The sequence below is a fragment of the Hyaena hyaena genome, unplaced genomic scaffold (genome assembly GCF_003009895.1).
Source record: "Hyaena hyaena isolate Hyena2069 unplaced genomic scaffold, ASM300989v1 scaffold_21, whole genome shotgun sequence".
NCBI lineage: Eukaryota > Metazoa > Chordata > Mammalia > Carnivora > Hyaenidae > Hyaena > Hyaena hyaena.
This window is the reverse complement of record NW_024080653.1, coordinates 1686310-1701534: the sequence shown is the minus strand read 5'-3', so window position 1 is coordinate 1701534 and position 15225 is coordinate 1686310. Positions and strand designations below refer to the sequence as shown.

The 15225-nt window shown below is 59.0% G+C and overlaps 1 protein-coding gene across 3 annotated transcripts; it reads left to right on the top strand.

Annotated features, from left to right (window-relative positions):
* Positions 1-218: 218 nt before the first annotated feature.
* On the top strand, positions 219-9591 carry CYGB (cytoglobin). 3 transcript variants are annotated; one of them, XM_039226183.1, is made up of 4 exons: positions 219-512; positions 5173-5404; positions 5723-5860; positions 8293-9591. In XM_039226183.1, the coding sequence occupies exons 1-4, from the start codon at positions 370-372 to the stop codon at positions 8647-8649; spliced, it is 870 nt and encodes a 289-aa protein (XP_039082114.1). In that variant the 5' UTR covers positions 219-369; the 3' UTR covers positions 8650-9591. The 3 variants fall into 3 exon arrangements, with proteins under 3 accessions (XP_039082114.1, XP_039082115.1, XP_039082116.1); XM_039226184.1 differs by having other exon boundaries at positions 5723-5886; positions 8293-8423; XM_039226185.1 differs by having other exon boundaries at positions 5723-5896; positions 8293-8379.
* Positions 9592-15225: the final 5634 nt, after the last annotated feature.

The following is a 15225-nucleotide window of genomic DNA, read 5'->3' as shown; positions in this document are numbered from 1 at the left end:
AGGTCCGCGGTGGCCCGGCGGGCGCCAGCCGCGTCGCCCCCACCCCTCCCGGCCTTCACCTTGCCGGAATTGGCTCACCGACGCGGGGTTGGGGGTTTGGAGCGCCTTTATTTTTTTTAACATTTTTCCAGCAGACCACATCCCCGCCCCCCGCTCGCGGTCCCCCGCCCCCCGCACATATACCCTGCACACACACACACACACACACACACCCGGCGCGCACAGACAGACACGCTCCCTCCCTCCGGCGCGCTCTACCCCTCGCTCGCCAGCCCGCCCGCCGCGCACGCAGCCGGTCCCGGCTCCCCGCGCCCGGCGCCCCGCGCCCCGCCGCCGCCGAGCGAAGCCGGGCTGGGCTTGGAGCTGCTCATGGAGAAAGTGCCGGGCGAGATGGAGATTGAGCGCAGGGAGCGGAGCGAGGAGCTGTCCGAGGCGGAGAGGAAGGCGGTGCAGGCTACGTGGGCCCGGCTCTATGCCAACTGCGAGGACGTGGGGGTGGCCATCCTGGTGAGGTAGGTGTCGCTCCGGCCCGGCCGAGCCCGAGCCCGGGGGCGGGCGGGCGGCAGCGGCTCCCGGCAGGGGCGGGTTCGGCCCGGTCCGAGCTCCTCCGGTGCCACCTCTCCAGCTGAAATTGGGGCCGGGCCTGCCCGAGTGCAGGCAGTGTGGGGTTTCTTGGGGGTGGGCGAAGCCCTGGCTGAGCCGTCCTGGCTCTGGGCGTGGGGCTCGGAACTAAGAGGCAGACGAAGAAGAGGGGCCCCCTCTCCCCCTCTCCTCTCCGGGGCCTCGGAACTCCAGGCACCGCCAGCCCCAGCCGTGCCTTCCTCACATGCCACCCCAACCGCCCAACCCGGCTGTCACAGACACACATTTCACCAACCCTTCAACTGGGGGCTCCCCATTTTAGAGGCAGGAAAACTGAGGCTCAGCCACGAAGGGGGACAAAGAGGAGCAGACCCCTTTCTCCAGCGCCGCCCCTTTCTGTGTTCAAAACCTCTGGGAAGGACAGAGCAAAGGGCCAGAGAATAGAGGTCAGAAGGAGTAGGTCACTGGGGTCTCCTTTTCCCAGCTGGCCCCTTCCTGCCCCTTGGGGGTGCGCGGGCAGGGAGCTCCCAGGTGAGGCACAGGTGAGCTGAGAAGCAAACAGTCCCTGGGGCAGAATCCTTGCTGAGCACAGTAGAGGGAAAGGAGGCTCCACCCTGAAGCCACCACCTGGGAAGGAAAGGCCATGTGTCTCGGGCTCTGAGGTTATCCAGGTACCACATGGCCCTGAAGCACACTGATTTACACATCTACACACCCCCGGCCACTCCGTTCTTCTATAGTTAATGTCCCCAACCCCCACAGGCTAGGAACTCACTATAGCTAGGACAGATGATGCTCTCTTCCCACACACGCTGATCCCTGGGGCCCCAGACCCGTGCTCACCCTCAACCCTCCGTCCGGCAGCCAGCGGGATCTCCAACAGAGTAGGGAGTCTTACTATTTGGAGATAGGGTGAGCCCTTGCTTGTGGAAAGGAGTGTTGAAATGCATGCCCGGCTCCCTGTCCTGGCCCGGCTTTGGCTCCCGTGTCTCTCTCTTTTTTCTGCCTCCCCCAAGCCTGGGACCTGCCCAGCTCCATGTCGATATGCCCAGATTCCAACTTGGAAACAGCTTTGGGAGGAAAAAGAGCAAGAAGCACTCTCGAGTGCCCCTTCGGAGGAGGAATGATTCTAGAGGAAGGGATACGAGTGTGTGGGCAGCTCCGAAGCCCAGAAACGTAGGGGGGAAGGAGGGGAGGCCAACGGGGGTTTCAGATCCTGAAGCCATCAGACGTTCTGAGGCACCGACCTGCGCATGGAGCACCCACATAAGCACACGGTGGGTAGCGGAGTCACGGGTGTGCCAGGCTGCATCCCTGGAGGGTGGCCCTTAGCCGCGTACATCGGCACATGCCAGCCCACCAGGCCTCGGGACGCACTCGGGTGGGCACGTGGGTCACCCAGAAGAAAGGAGGCGGAGTCCACGGGACGCTGGAGATTTTCTGTCCAGATACCTTGCCCTTTGCCAGGGAGGCCGGAGAGGGGATGTGTCCAGGATCCAGCTCCTGGGATACTTCCCCAGGAATGGGGGTGCAGAAGAAAGAATCAGCCAGGGCTGTTTCTGGACAGGCAGATGTCTTGGCAAGATTTTCTTTCTGTGCACCTCTGCAGTTCCCCATTCTTGACTCTTAGGGGGGCTGGGTTCGGGCTGGGGGAGGGGGGTGTTTACCTGAGTACTCGGGGCTCAATGAGAGGCCCACAATTAATCTGAGAAGGCCTGAGATAGCGGTTAGGTCTAGCCGGCTGGTCAGCCCAGGCCACACTTCACCTGACCCACCTCTGTGCTGACGGGAGCCCAGCTCCTCCTTGCCAGACCCAAGCCTCGCCAGCCTTCCCCTCCTGGGTCCCTTCCTGCTCTCTGCCCCGTGACCTGTGAGTTGGGGGAGGGCTTGGTTAAGGGGAGTATAAGGGATAAGCTTCTAAGGTGTCCCAAAGGCCCCTCCCCAGATCCTGTGCCCCTCAGTTTTGTCACGCCCCCCCCAACTTCGCACACACCCACATGGACAGGGCCCCGCGAGAGCCCGAGAAATTGGTTTTCTGACCCAACGCTCTCAGGTCCCCCCTCCCCACTGGGCTAAGGCCAGCCGCACCCCCATGCCCTGCCCCCCACCCCCGCCCCAGGAGTTAGCAGCCACGAAGGGGGTGGCCATGGTGGAGACGCTGTCCAGGAGTCTGAACCAGACCCCACACCTGCACTCTGACCCACCGACCAACTGCGGGCTGAGCGGGAACGCCCAAGCTCTAGAAAGGCTCCCCTCCCGGTTGTAACTCTGCGGCCTTCCCCCCTCCACTCAGACAAGCCTATTTCAGGCTCTGCTAGAAACCCAGATGCCTCTGGGAGCTGAGAAACTCCCCAAGGCTGACTGGGAGGGTCGAAAGTGCATGTGGAGGGGCTGGGGAGAGAAGCCAGGATGAAGGAGCCGAGTGCGGCCCCTAGACTCCCCTGGTCCAGCAGAGAGGCCCCCTGGGACCGTCATTTCTTGGGGGCCACCACCTGGCCCTGGGTGTTGACCCAGGAGACCCACTGGGTTCCGGGCCACCATCTGCCTGGCATAGCAGTCGCTCTCTGAGGCTGGATGGGAAAGCTGTCAAGGCAGGGACTGTCTGGGCTCCTACCTGGCCCCGAGACCCACTTTGCTGGGCCATCGCGGGCATGGATGCCTGAAACAGAACGGGACGCTAAAAGCAGTGGCGACCTCAGGAGCATATTGCTGGATTAATGAGACCACCTAATAAGTGCTCAGTGAGCCTTCCCTGTTTTTTCCTCATCAGTAAAATGGACACAGTGCCTGCTTGGCTGTGGCAATTAAATGAAATAATAGGTGGAGACGTTTCCACGTTGTTACACACCCGGCGAACGGCGATGGTTATGTTTATTGCAATACGAAATGCACAAAGTCTGAGATGTTCATTCAAGTCCGGACTGGGCTCTTTACATTTGTCCTTCGTTACAGGACTCCTCCAGAAATTTCCAGCGTCTTTTCAGCCTCGTTGCCTAATTCAGCCCCCCACCAGAATATCTGTGAAGTACAGAGCCCGAGGAGCTCCCCCTCACACTTTTGCAGACAGGAGGTTGTGAAGCGGTTTGCCCAAGGTCACCCTGGGTCTCCACGGGAACCGGCCACTCCCCCGCCAGCCAGCAGCCGCTTTGTCGCTTTGTCGCCTAGAGGGATGGCCTGGGCCAGATGCGCTTTCTGCATCTGTTCTGGGTCTTTGGCCAAAGGGCTGATTTGGCAAATTATCAGCTTTCTCTAATCGCAGAAGGGGGTATGTTGTGTGAGGTTCTGATTGAGTCTAGGTCTGTACCTCCCACAACAGCCAGAGCCAGCTCTCCAGCATCACCCTGCAGACCACAGGGCCCTGGGCTGAGGTGACGGGTCAGAGGGTGTGTGTGAGCCGGGCTCCGCCCTTGGGCTGTGGGACCCAATCCAACAGGCAGAAAGGGAAGAAGCAATAAAAGGTGTCAGGGAGCCCCTAATGACCTTGAGGGGAGAGCAGCAGCCCCGGCACTCTGGGGAGGCAAGTCTGGCAGACGGAAGGAAGAGTGAGGAAGACAATCCACTGTGTGGACTGAAAGGCTCAAGGAATGTTTCACCAGCAGGGTGTGGGCTGGAGGAAGATGGCTTGAGTTGGGACAGTTTGATCCCAAATTAAAGGACTGGGATCCCAGGTTAAGGACTTTGACTCTGTCGGGCAGACAGTGGGGAGCCGGTGAATGTTTTTGAGCGTGAGAGCGACCTAATAAAAGTGATGTTTGACCCAATGAATTGTATTAGACAATTTCAGATAAACTGGGGAAGGGGGAGAGAGCTAGAAAGAACGAGGGTCTGCCCCCAAGACGTGTGCCGGCTTGTTGGAGAGGAAGGATGGGCAGTTGTGAAGTAATTACGGAGCTGCGAGAGGCGGGTAAGATGAGTCAACAGCTTTAATTAAACCAGCCAATCAATATGTTCTGCAGACAGAGGGGGGAAGCAGGTAGTGAAGAGGGAGCAGACGGGCTGGCTGGAGAACTGGGCCTCTTTTCTTCCCCTCCGTTGACTGTGTGACCTGAGCGAAGTCACTTGGGCTTTACTTTGTTCACGAAGAAAGCTTTACCTTTATCGTGATAAAGGCTGGCATTTACTGTGCTGAGGACTCCGCATGCGATCTCTCTGTGCATCCTCAAAACAAGCAAGGGACAACGATGCCCATTGCACAAATGAGGAAACTGAGACTCAGAAAAGGGAAGTCGCTTGCTCCAGGTCACACTGGCCCCAGATCCCAGAACTAGAGCTCTCGTGGTCGCTGCTGGGATTGGAGCAGGGCTAGAAGGGTGTGGAGGGTTTAGAAAGGAGCCCAGAGCAAGGAAAGCAGAGGCCCGAGAGACAGAGCCGTCTCTCTGTGCAAGTCTGGCAGATGGAAATGGCCAGGACCTGGGTGGGCGGCTGCATATAAGCCAGCTCGGCCAGACGGAGGGTCTGTGTCCGAGGGACTGCACACATGGTGGTGAAAATTACTGGTCCCCCCGCCCTACCCCACACCCCCATCATCCTGGCCACCTCGGGGTGGAGCCGGGGCAGCCCCTCCTTCAGGCCTCACTTGCCTCCTTCCAGGTTCTTTGTGAACTTCCCGTCCGCCAAGCAGTACTTCAGCCAGTTCAAGCACATGACGGAGCCCCTGGAAATGGAGCGGAGCCCCCAGCTGCGGAAACACGCCTGCCGGGTCATGGGGGCCCTCAACACTGTCGTGGAGAATCTGCATGACCCCGAGAAGGTATCCTCTGTGCTCGCCCTTGTGGGCAAAGCGCACGCCCTCAAGCACAAGGTGGAGCCGGTGTACTTCAAGGTGCGTGGCTGGGTGGTGCGGCCGCTCTGACCACCCACCCTGGGAACCCTCTGGGAGTGCCCTGGGGGGGCAGCAGAGGTGACCACTTGGACATCCAGCCTCTTCCCCTGGAGTGGCTGTGACAGGGAGGGGCAGCAGAATTGGGGGGCAGTGGGGGGGATGGGTGTCGAAGGTGCCGAGTCCCCAGAGCTGCCAGTCTGTCGTGTCGTGAATAATGCCCTCGGCCAGCCACTGGATAGGAGGGGTGCTGGGGCCCGTGGGAGCTTCGGGGAGCGGGACGCCCAGGCATTTACTTCCCCCTCCTCCCTTTGCCCCCAGATCCTCTCTGGGGTAATTCTGGAAGTGATCGCCGAGGAATTTGCCAATGACTTCCCACCGGAGACACAGAGAGCCTGGGCCAAGCTGCGTGGCCTCATCTACAGCCACGTGACTGCCGCCTACAAGGAAGTGGGCTGGGTACAGCAGGTCCCCAACGCCACCACGTGAGGAGGGGTGAGGGTGGGCCGGGCAGCCCCCCTGCCGTGTCCTCCCCTGCCCCCTGCCCTCCCACCTCTCCTGGGGCACAGGAGCTGACTGCCGGGGCGGGGATGCTTCCGGGAGGCTGGGTCCAGGGTCCCGGGTCACCCTTAAGAACAGGCATGATGGGAAAGGGCCGGCTTGAGCCCGGGGCCCCTGCTCGAGGCTGCTCAGAACAGTGGGCCTGGGACAGATTCTCCTCCGGGAGAGCCATCCCGTTCCTTAGAATCGGAGAGCAGCTCACAGCCCAGCGCAGTGAGGCCCTAATAGGTTCCTGGCGCGAGAAGACTGGCTCGTCGGGCCCAGTGGCAGCCCATACCATCTCCTGCCACTTGCTCCCTGGGTACCGGCCACGTGGGGGATGTTTTTCATCTAAGGCCGACCAGTGCTCCCCCCTGCGTCCGCCTCAACAGGGCTGCAGCCGGGAGAGTCACGAGGATGTGTGCACACGCACGCACACGCCCCAGCCCACGGGGGGCCCGCATGGGGGTCACCGCCACGTGCACGATCAAGGGGTGTTTACTTCCAGGCTGATCCTGGAGGCCGGGTTCCCGGTTTCTGGGGATGGGCTCGAGGAGGGTGGCCTGCCTCGGTGGCTCCAGCTAAGTGGGAGCACGAGGGAGGGGAGGGCTGGCCCCTCGACGTGGTGGCTGGGAACACTCCGGCCTGCCCGGGCCCCCAAGGGGCAAGGCGGCTTTGGGAGCTCAATGGAGGGGCGGAGGCAGAGCTCCAGAAGGAAAGAGGGAGAGGAGCGTAGGCGGGAATGGGAAGCAAGGGTCAGCCAGCAGCTCGGGACACGCGTTGTAGAGAAACATTCCCAGCAGTTTCCCATGGAAAAGGCGCGTCTCCTCCCCGGGCTCCAAGATCTCCTGCTCCCAGGCCTCCAGGCCCAGCTCTGGGGGAGGTCCCTGGAGGGGGACCTTGGGAGGCCGGGCCTCCGACCTTCCTGCTGCTGACCACACTGGCCCCAGCTGGCTCCTCCCCCTCCCTTCCCCCCACATCGGCACCACCCGGGGATGGTTGGTGGGGGGGAGATGGGGGGGCTCGGGAACTTCTGGCTACAGCCAGGCAGCGACTCCAGATGTGCACAGCTGGGCTCTGGGCGGCCCCAGATCCCTGGGGTGGACGGAAAGCAGGCAGGAGATCTTTACCTGCCAGAGGAGATGCCGGCAGAGCCCAGAGCGCTGCCGGAAGCAGACAGAGGGGCCGGGGAAGTTCAGTGGGGGGGGAAGGGGCTCGCCCTCCCACGCCTCTCCCCAGGCTGGCTTCTCCCCTGCGTGCCGGAGATGAGTTTGTTTACAGCCAGGAGACAAGACTTCCTGCTTCTAGAGAAAAGGGCTTTTTTACAGGGGCCTAGAGGGACCGCAGAGGGAGAAGGAGAGAGAGCTGGCCAGTGCACGCCCCAGTGAATCAGAAACACATGGGCCGCATTTCCCGACACGAAACCCTGTCCCCTCCCCCTCTTTTGCCCCAGCCGGACCCCTGGGATTCCATCTCGCCAAACCCCAAACACTAAGAAACCACCAGAAGCTCCGTCTGCCCGTTTCTGCTCCTCATGGAGTGAACGGGGATAGGCTACAGGGACGGGCTGGCCGGGCCCCCACACCCATCTAGGCTTGGACATCCCGAATTTACGTCACTCCCCACCCCCCGCACCCCCGCCAGACATGAAAGGGCTCGTCCCTTCATCCCTTTGCACACTCTCCCCCTACCCGGGTCTCCTGAGGGCACGGGTGCGGGCGCCAAGAAGGCATGTGGCCCTGGGCCCCGGCCTACAGACCCCACCTACTGCCGAGGTTCAGATGGGGTGAGACGGTGGGAGGGAGTTGCACAGCAATCCTAGCAGGTCTCCATCCAGTTTCTCGTACCAGGGCAGCAGCGCTGGGCCGCCCTTTATGGAAGGGTCTCTGCTCAAGGGTGTGTGTGCCTTTTCTCATGGGTGGGGGGGTCGGAAGGTTGGGGGGTGCGGTGGTGAGTTCAGGGGGCCTTCATGGGCAGAGAATGCCTGTGTGTGGCAAGAAGGGTACCCAGCCAGGCCCACCCGAGGGGGGACACTCAGAATTCATAGAAAAAGGGCCGAAGTGTTGGTTCACACAGTTGATGTTACCCCAGATGTTATCCACCTGGTGGAGAGAGAGCTGCGGTTCAGGGGGGCCGCCTGACTTGTCTGAGGCCGCCTGGCAGGTTCCCAGCAGAACTGGGGTCTAGTGGGCTCTGCCTCCAGGCGGCCGTGCCCTGGGCCTCTCGGCAGATACTGTCCTGCCTTGCCGTCCCCTGATCCCTCCCCCTGCCCCCCCACCACGTCCCCTGGTCCCACTCCATGCCCCCCCTCCCCGGTAACCTCTCACCTCCGTCTCCTATCTCATCCACAGCCCACCGGCCACGCTGCCCTCCTCGGGGCCGTAGGACCCCCCCTCTCTCCTTCCCCCCTCCCAGGCAGCACCCTGAGCAGAAGGCCGAGTTCCGAAGACCCTCCCTGGGTGCCAAGGAAGCTGGAGGAATCCCTGAGTCGTCTTCCCAGAAAGAGGCAGCCTCAGTCCCCACCGGAGCCGCCGGGAGGTGGCGCTGGCTGCCTGGCTGCTGACCCCAGCTCAGTGGCCTTTGGGGATGGGGGACCCTTCCTCCTTGAAGAGCTGGGCCCACCCTTCGTAGCTTTTCTACTCTCTGTCAGAGACCCGGCTGAGAAGCTGGCAGGAGCCGGGGGCAGGTCCGAGTCCCTCCGGGAATAAGCCAGCCCCGTTTCTGTCTGCACGAGCAGCATGCACCATGTCACCTACCTAGAGCATCACGCGCACACATCTACCATATAAACAGATATATTCTATATACAATCTATATATAAAATATATATATATACATACATATCTATACTGTGTATCTTCGGAGCCCAGAGGCACATGGAAGCCTGGGTTCTGCCCATCTGTGTGTGGGGCAGGGAGGGGTCCTGGTCATGCTTCTGGGCAGAAGACAGTGTGTTCTCGGAGAGATGGGGGTCCCACATCAGAGAGAATCGAGGTCCGTGGGCACGGTTGGGGTGACCCGAGGGCCTGGGTGGGCAGGGCTGGGGTGACCCAGCTTTGCCAGCAGAGTCCAGCCCGTTGTCTGACCAGCCTCCCCACATTCCTGCCTTCCACTTCCAGGTTAAAAGGATTTGGCTTTTCCCACTCCCCTGCCCCCCCCCCCCCAGGATGTGGCTCCCTGACTTGCTGCAGCCCCAGGTTGCAAGGGCGAGCAGAGGGCCAGCCCCGCGCGGGACAGGGGGAGGGGCCGGAGGAAAGGAGCCTCGAATGCCACCCCCATCTGCCTTTGCTGCCTCTGCAGCAGAAGCAGGGCTCCACGCTGCTGTCAGAGATGACAGCCCAGATGCCGCCATCCTGCGGGCCTGGGGCCTGGGGCCTTCCCGCCTCTCCCCCCTCCCACCCCGGCTGCTGGCTGAGAGTTGGTCCTGTCCACCCATGTGGGTCAGAGAGGCTGGGGACCCCCTCCCCCCGTGTGTGTCCCTTGGTCACGTGTACCGTCCTCAAGGGTGTCTGGCTGCTGTGGCTGCTGTGCCTGTGTTCCCTCCCGTCCCTCCCCCTGCGGCCCTGCGTTAACTGCCTGCCCTTTTGTAGTTTCTGATGTTTGTAACCAGTCCCAGCCGTGTCATTAAACAAACTCGCTCTTCCCGCGTCTGTGCCGCTCATTCTGTCTTTTCCTGCCAGCTGGCCCTCGTCTCTGCCTCCCCTCCTCAGGTCAGGGCTCAGGCCTTACTTGGGAGCCACTCAAGGGCCCGCTGTCCTGTACCTCAGCCTTGGCTGGCCAGGGCCCCTCTGAGCTGGGGCTCGCCACCCCCGGAGTGGACGCCCCGACCTGTGCCGTCAGGAGCACAGGGCTGGAGACTGGAAGCCGGGGGGGGGAGGGGGGCAGGGGGAGAGCCAGCAAGGGTGTTTGTGCCTGTTTTAGTTTTTTTAATGTTTGTTTATTTTTGAGAGACAGTGTGGGGAGGGGGGGAAGAGGGAGACACAGAATCCGAAGCAGGCTCCAGACTCTGAGCTGTCAGCGTGGATCCCGACACGGGGCTCGAACCCACAACCCGTGAGATCATGACCTGAGCCCAAGTCGGACGCTCAACCGACTGAGCCACCCAGGCGCCCCTGTGCTTGTTTTAAAAAGTCAAAGGGCTTTTAATCTATGGTTCTAGAAATCTCCTCCCAGAGGAGAATAGGGTAAGTGAGGGAGGAATCAGGGAGAGACTTTCTGGAAGAAGGTTCCTGCTGGTCTGATGGGCCAGTAAGAGAGCCGAGGACTGGGCTCCCACTTGCCAGATGCGAGCATCCCAGGCAGGGAGAGGGAGCACCCCACCTGCCGCACCATTTACTGTGCGGAGAAAGGAAGTCTGCTGGTACCAGCCTGACACTTCTAGCACCTTCCCTGCGCTCTCCACTCCCACCCCTTCCCAAGCCCTGTATCCTGCACCCCACAGCCTCAGACTAGCCTGCCCAGCCCCCACGCACAATGGAAACAACAGCAGAGAGAGCATCAGCTCCCCAAGGAGGGGCCGGGAGGTCACCACCCCTGGGTGGGCTACAGGAGAAGCAGAAAGCAGCCTCCGCCCCTTGAGAAGACTCCAGGCGGCCTGGGAAGATTCAGCTGACAGACAGGAAAGTCTTATCTCCCAGACCATGAACTTCTTGAAAGCAGGCTACGCCTTCAGTCTCCAGGGCCTGGCACGGCAGACCTGCTCGGGAGAAATCCAAAGACTAAATGAACACCACTCATCCCACTCATCGAAAGCAAGACCAGGACCCGGGGCCAAGAGTGAGCTGTGTGAATGAGCCTTAAGCGCAGGGTGGAGACAGCGGCAACAGTGCAAGTCCTTTCCAGAGAGGCTGCGCCCCGGGATAGAGCGCTGGATTCTGGAGCCAGCCTGTCTTCTAATGCTGTGTGACGTTGGGCAAGCTGTTTTGCCTCTCTGGGCTGTGTGATCACTTCTAATTTAAGATAGGAGTGAGGGGCGCCTGGGTAGCTCGGTCGGATGAGCATTTGACTCGATCTTGGCTCAGGTTGTGATTTCAGGGTTCGTGAGTTCAAGCCCCACATCAGGCTCTGTGCTGACAATGCGGATCCTGCTTGGGATCCTCTCTCTCTCCCTCTCTCTCTGCCCCTCCCCTGTTCATGTTCTCTCTCTCTCTCAAAATGAATAAATAAAAAATAAAACAGGGGCGCCTGGGGGGCTCAGTCGGTTGAGCGTCCGACTTCGGCTCAGGTCGTGATCTCACTGTTCGTGGGTTCGAGCCCCACATCGGACTCTGTGCTGACAGCTCAGAGCCTGGAGCCTGTTTCTGATTCTGTGTCTCCCTCTCTCTCTGACCCTCCCCTGCTCATGCTGTCTCTCTCTCTCTCTCTCTCTCTCTCTCAGAAATAAATAAAACATTAAAATTTTTTTTAAAAATAAAATAATAAACGAAAATAAGTGAACAGGGACGTAAGCCAGCCATGGTGCTGGGCACGTGGAAGTTGCTGGGGCAGAGGGACTGGACTCTCAGGCCATTGGAAGCAGCAAATGGAAGGAGGGAAGGGGAGACTGGCCAAGATGAGTCTTGAGAGAGGAGGGGCAGGGATGGGAAGAGGAAGGCAGTGCATGGAGGAGGGAGCTCTCAGGAAGCAGGGCAAAGGACAGGAGGTGGAGCGGCCCAGGAGCCTGGCCATGTCCTGGGCCTCGTGGTCCCTGATGGCCTCAGGCTGAGCCCAAGCCAGGCTTGGAGGCTGCAGGGCTGAGAGGAAAAGGGGCACCTGTGGGCGGGGTGGGGGAGGGCTTCCGGGAGGAAAGACACCCCCCTTCACTTCACTTGGCTTAGATGGTGAAGGGGCCTCTGAACCCCAGCGAAACTGGAATCATTCTGGAATGTGGCCCTTGGGAAAGTTTATCTCCACTCCCCCACCACCTAGGGAGGGGATGTTGGCAATTAGCAACTCCCCCCAGACCTGGGCTAGACGGGGGTGGGAGGTGGAGAGTGGGTGGGGGAGGGACAAATCCAACCACCGCCAGATGGGCAGGGCCCAGGTGTCCCCCGTGGGCTGTCCCCAGGGAAGGGGAGCAGTGTCTGGGCTTTTGTGCTGTATGCTCAGGGATAGCCTTGTCGCTGAAGAGCTAAGCAACTGGGCCAGCTCCCGCTGGCGCCCTCGGGCTGGGAGTGATGGGGTGTCAGGAACAGGGGTGCCCAGGCCCCGGCTCCTTACAGGCCAAGCGGTCCTGGCCATGCAGACCCGCAGCGCCCCCTGCTGGCAGATGGGCAAGGGCCTCACCGCGAGGCAGCGCGCTGTGGGGCTAACGACCTTCCCTTTCCTGCTTCCCCTTCTCTGTGGGCCCGCCTTCCTCCCTCGCTTTTTTGTCCCAAGACAAAAAGAAAAATGTGAGCCCTCCTACCTATTTATGAAAATATCTTCCCATATTTTGAACCAAGCAGTGAAAGTTAAATAAATGGTCTATTAGTAAAAAAGCAGACTATATATAAAGCTTCATGGTGCCCAGGTTGTTGGCTCGACTTTGTCAACTTTATAAAGTGACTCACTTCTGGTGGCTGCATTATTCCAGCCTCTGCCTCAGGGCCACGTGGCCTTCTCTGTGTTGGCCTCAAAGTCGTGCGGCACCTGGGTGGCTCAGTCGGTTGAGCGTCTAACTTCAGCTCAGGTCATGATCTCATAGTCCATGAGTTTGAGCCCCGTGTCGGGCTCTGTGCTGACAGCGTGGAGCCTGGAGCCTGCTTCGGATTCTGTGTCTCCCTCTCTCTCTGCCCCTTCCCTGCTCATTCTCTCTCTCTCTCTGTCTCAAAAATAAATAAACATTAAAAAAATAAAAGCCTCTCAAAAAAAAAAAAAGCCTCTCTGTGCTCCTCTTTCAAGTTCATGTCATTGTATTTGGCGCCCAGCCTAAATCTGAGATAATGTCATCTGGAGATCTCTAGCTTGATTACATCCACAAACACCTTTCTCAAACAAGACCACATTCACAGCTTCCTGGTGGATGTGAATGTGGGCGGTGGGGACCTCCAGTGAGCCCACGATGCCTGCCTGTAGGGGGAAGAACAATCAGGGAGCCACCGTGACCTTGACCATGACCTTGACCGTGTGCCTGGAACCCCTCCTCATCCTGTAAGCTAGACTCTGGCTGGGCCCTGCTGGTCTGACCGGGCCGCGCCCCAGAAATTGTCAATCTCCAGGGTGGAAGAAGTCCGTAATGAATGTGTGAACAGAGAGGTAATTTCAGACCAGTGAGGACCACAGTCTCGGGGGCAGGAGGGAGCTCCTACAGATGGGCTTCATCTATTCTCCTCCAACGCTTCAGTGATACTCCTCATAACCCCATTTTATGGCCCAAGAACTGGGTTCAGTTAACAACTTGCCCACGGTCACAGGGCCGAGCAGGAACTCCAGACTGACCCCGAAGTCTGCGCCCCTCAACAACGCAGCAGAGAGAAGCCTTCGCCCCTGGCCTGGACTCCTGGCCTGAACCCATGGCCTGACCTGCTACCTCTGCTGCTTCCAGAGTCTGTCTCCACCCGGCAGCTGGGCAATGCTTTCTCTAATCGTGTCGGCCCCGGCTCAGACCTTCCAAAGGCCTCCGGGTCCTAGACAGCCCTCTGGGGTCCAGAAGGCCCTATAGAAGGAACAGCTAATAATGGGGGAGGTTAGGGGCACCTGGGTGGCTCAGCCGGTTAAGCATCCGACTTCGGCTCAGGTCATGATCTCACATTCATGAGTTTGAGCCCCACGTCGGGCTCTGTGCTGACAGCCAGCTCAGAGCCTGAAGCCTGTTTCAGATTCTGTGTGTCTCCCTCTCTAACCCTCTCCTGCTCACTCTGTCTCTCTCTCATAAATAAATTTAAAAAACATTTAAAAACATTTTCAAAAACTAATGGGGGAGGTTAAGGAAGTCGATAAAGAAAGGACCTGGGGTCAGAGACTGTGGGGAGAGCTGAAAAGGCCCCACGGAGCTTCAGAGAGAAAGTGAGGGTGAGCTTTCACAGACCCGAAGTTCTCAGTTTCTCATTCCCGAACTGAGGTCTGGGCCGCTGGTGGGGAGCCCACAAGTTCCCAGCTCGGGAGGAGTGGAGGGACCCAGGCTCTGGAAAAGACTTTGGGAGCCTGAGGGACAGCTTTTGTGTTTCTCAGGACAGAGTGTGGGCAACAGCATTTCAGACGGGCATCAGGAGACCCGCACGGGTCCAGATCTGCCCTGCCTTCCTGTGCAACCGTGGGCAAATCTCTCCTGTGCCGGGCCCCACTCAGGACCCCCCAAGACGAAGGGCCAGATGACCGCTGGAGTCCATGGGCTCTTGAACTCTTCCTTTTTCTGCTGAGCCCAGAGTCTCTCCTGAGAGTTACTTCGAGGGGCTCTAGGGAACTGAAAGCTCTAGAGGTGACTAGCAGCCCCCAGGAGAGCAGAGGGTCAGGGCCCCAGGCCACAGTGAGGGTTCCGGGAGGGTAAGGACCAGGCCCCAGGAGGAAGAAGAATGCAGAAGAATGTCTTTTCTTTTATTCTTCCTCCTTCTTCTGTTATTTTTCTTTTTCAATTACATAAGTATACATTTATATATTTTCATTGTAGAAGATTCTAGAAAAACCTTTCAAATGTTATTTAAAAAAATTTTTAATGTTTTTATTTATTTTTGAGAGAGATAGAGTGTGAGTGGGGAGGGACAGAGAGAGAGCGAGCGAGACACGGAATCTGAAGCAGGCTCTGGGCTCCAAGCTGTCAGCACAGAGCCCGATACAGGGCTCAAACTCGTGAACCATGAGATCATGACTTGAGTGGAAGTCAGAAGCTCATTGGACTGAGCCACCCAGGTGCCTGTAAATTTTATTTTAGAGAGAGAGCATGCCCTGTGTGCATGCAAGTGGGGGATAGGGAGAGAGAGAGAGAAAGAGACTTAGGCTCAGCACAGAACCCAATGCGGGGCCCCATGGGGGGCTCGAGCCCACGACCATGGGATCATGACCTGAGCCAAAATCAAGAGTCTGTGAATTTAAAGTAAAATATAACAATCTCTCTCTGGGGGCTAAAGAGTATCAGCTGCCCAAGAACACACAGACACCCCACATCCCAGCAGCACAGCCTTGAGCAGATGACTTGAATTTACTGTGTCTCAGTTAGTCATCTATACAACGGGCTGTTGGGAGGATGAAATGAATTCATACATATACAGAATGCATTTGTGCCATGCCTGGTACTCATGGGGAATCTTGAATAATTTATGCAAATGGGGCCACAAGGAAAGATGGGGGCACATATGTCATGTCTCCTCCCCCTCCACCACCCCTCCCAC

Coding starts and splice junctions, on each gene's coding strand:
- CYGB (XM_039226183.1), top strand. CDS start 370: ATGGAGAAAGTGCCGGGCGAGATGGAGATTGAGCGCAGGGAGCGGAGC. Junction 5,405..5,722: donor TGGAGCCGGTGTACTTCAAG/GTGCGTGGCTGG, acceptor CTTTGCCCCCAG/ATCCTCTCTGGGGTAATTCT. Junction 5,861..8,292: donor CCTACAAGGAAGTGGGCTGG/GTACAGCAGGTC, acceptor TCTCATCCACAG/CCCACCGGCCACGCTGCCCT.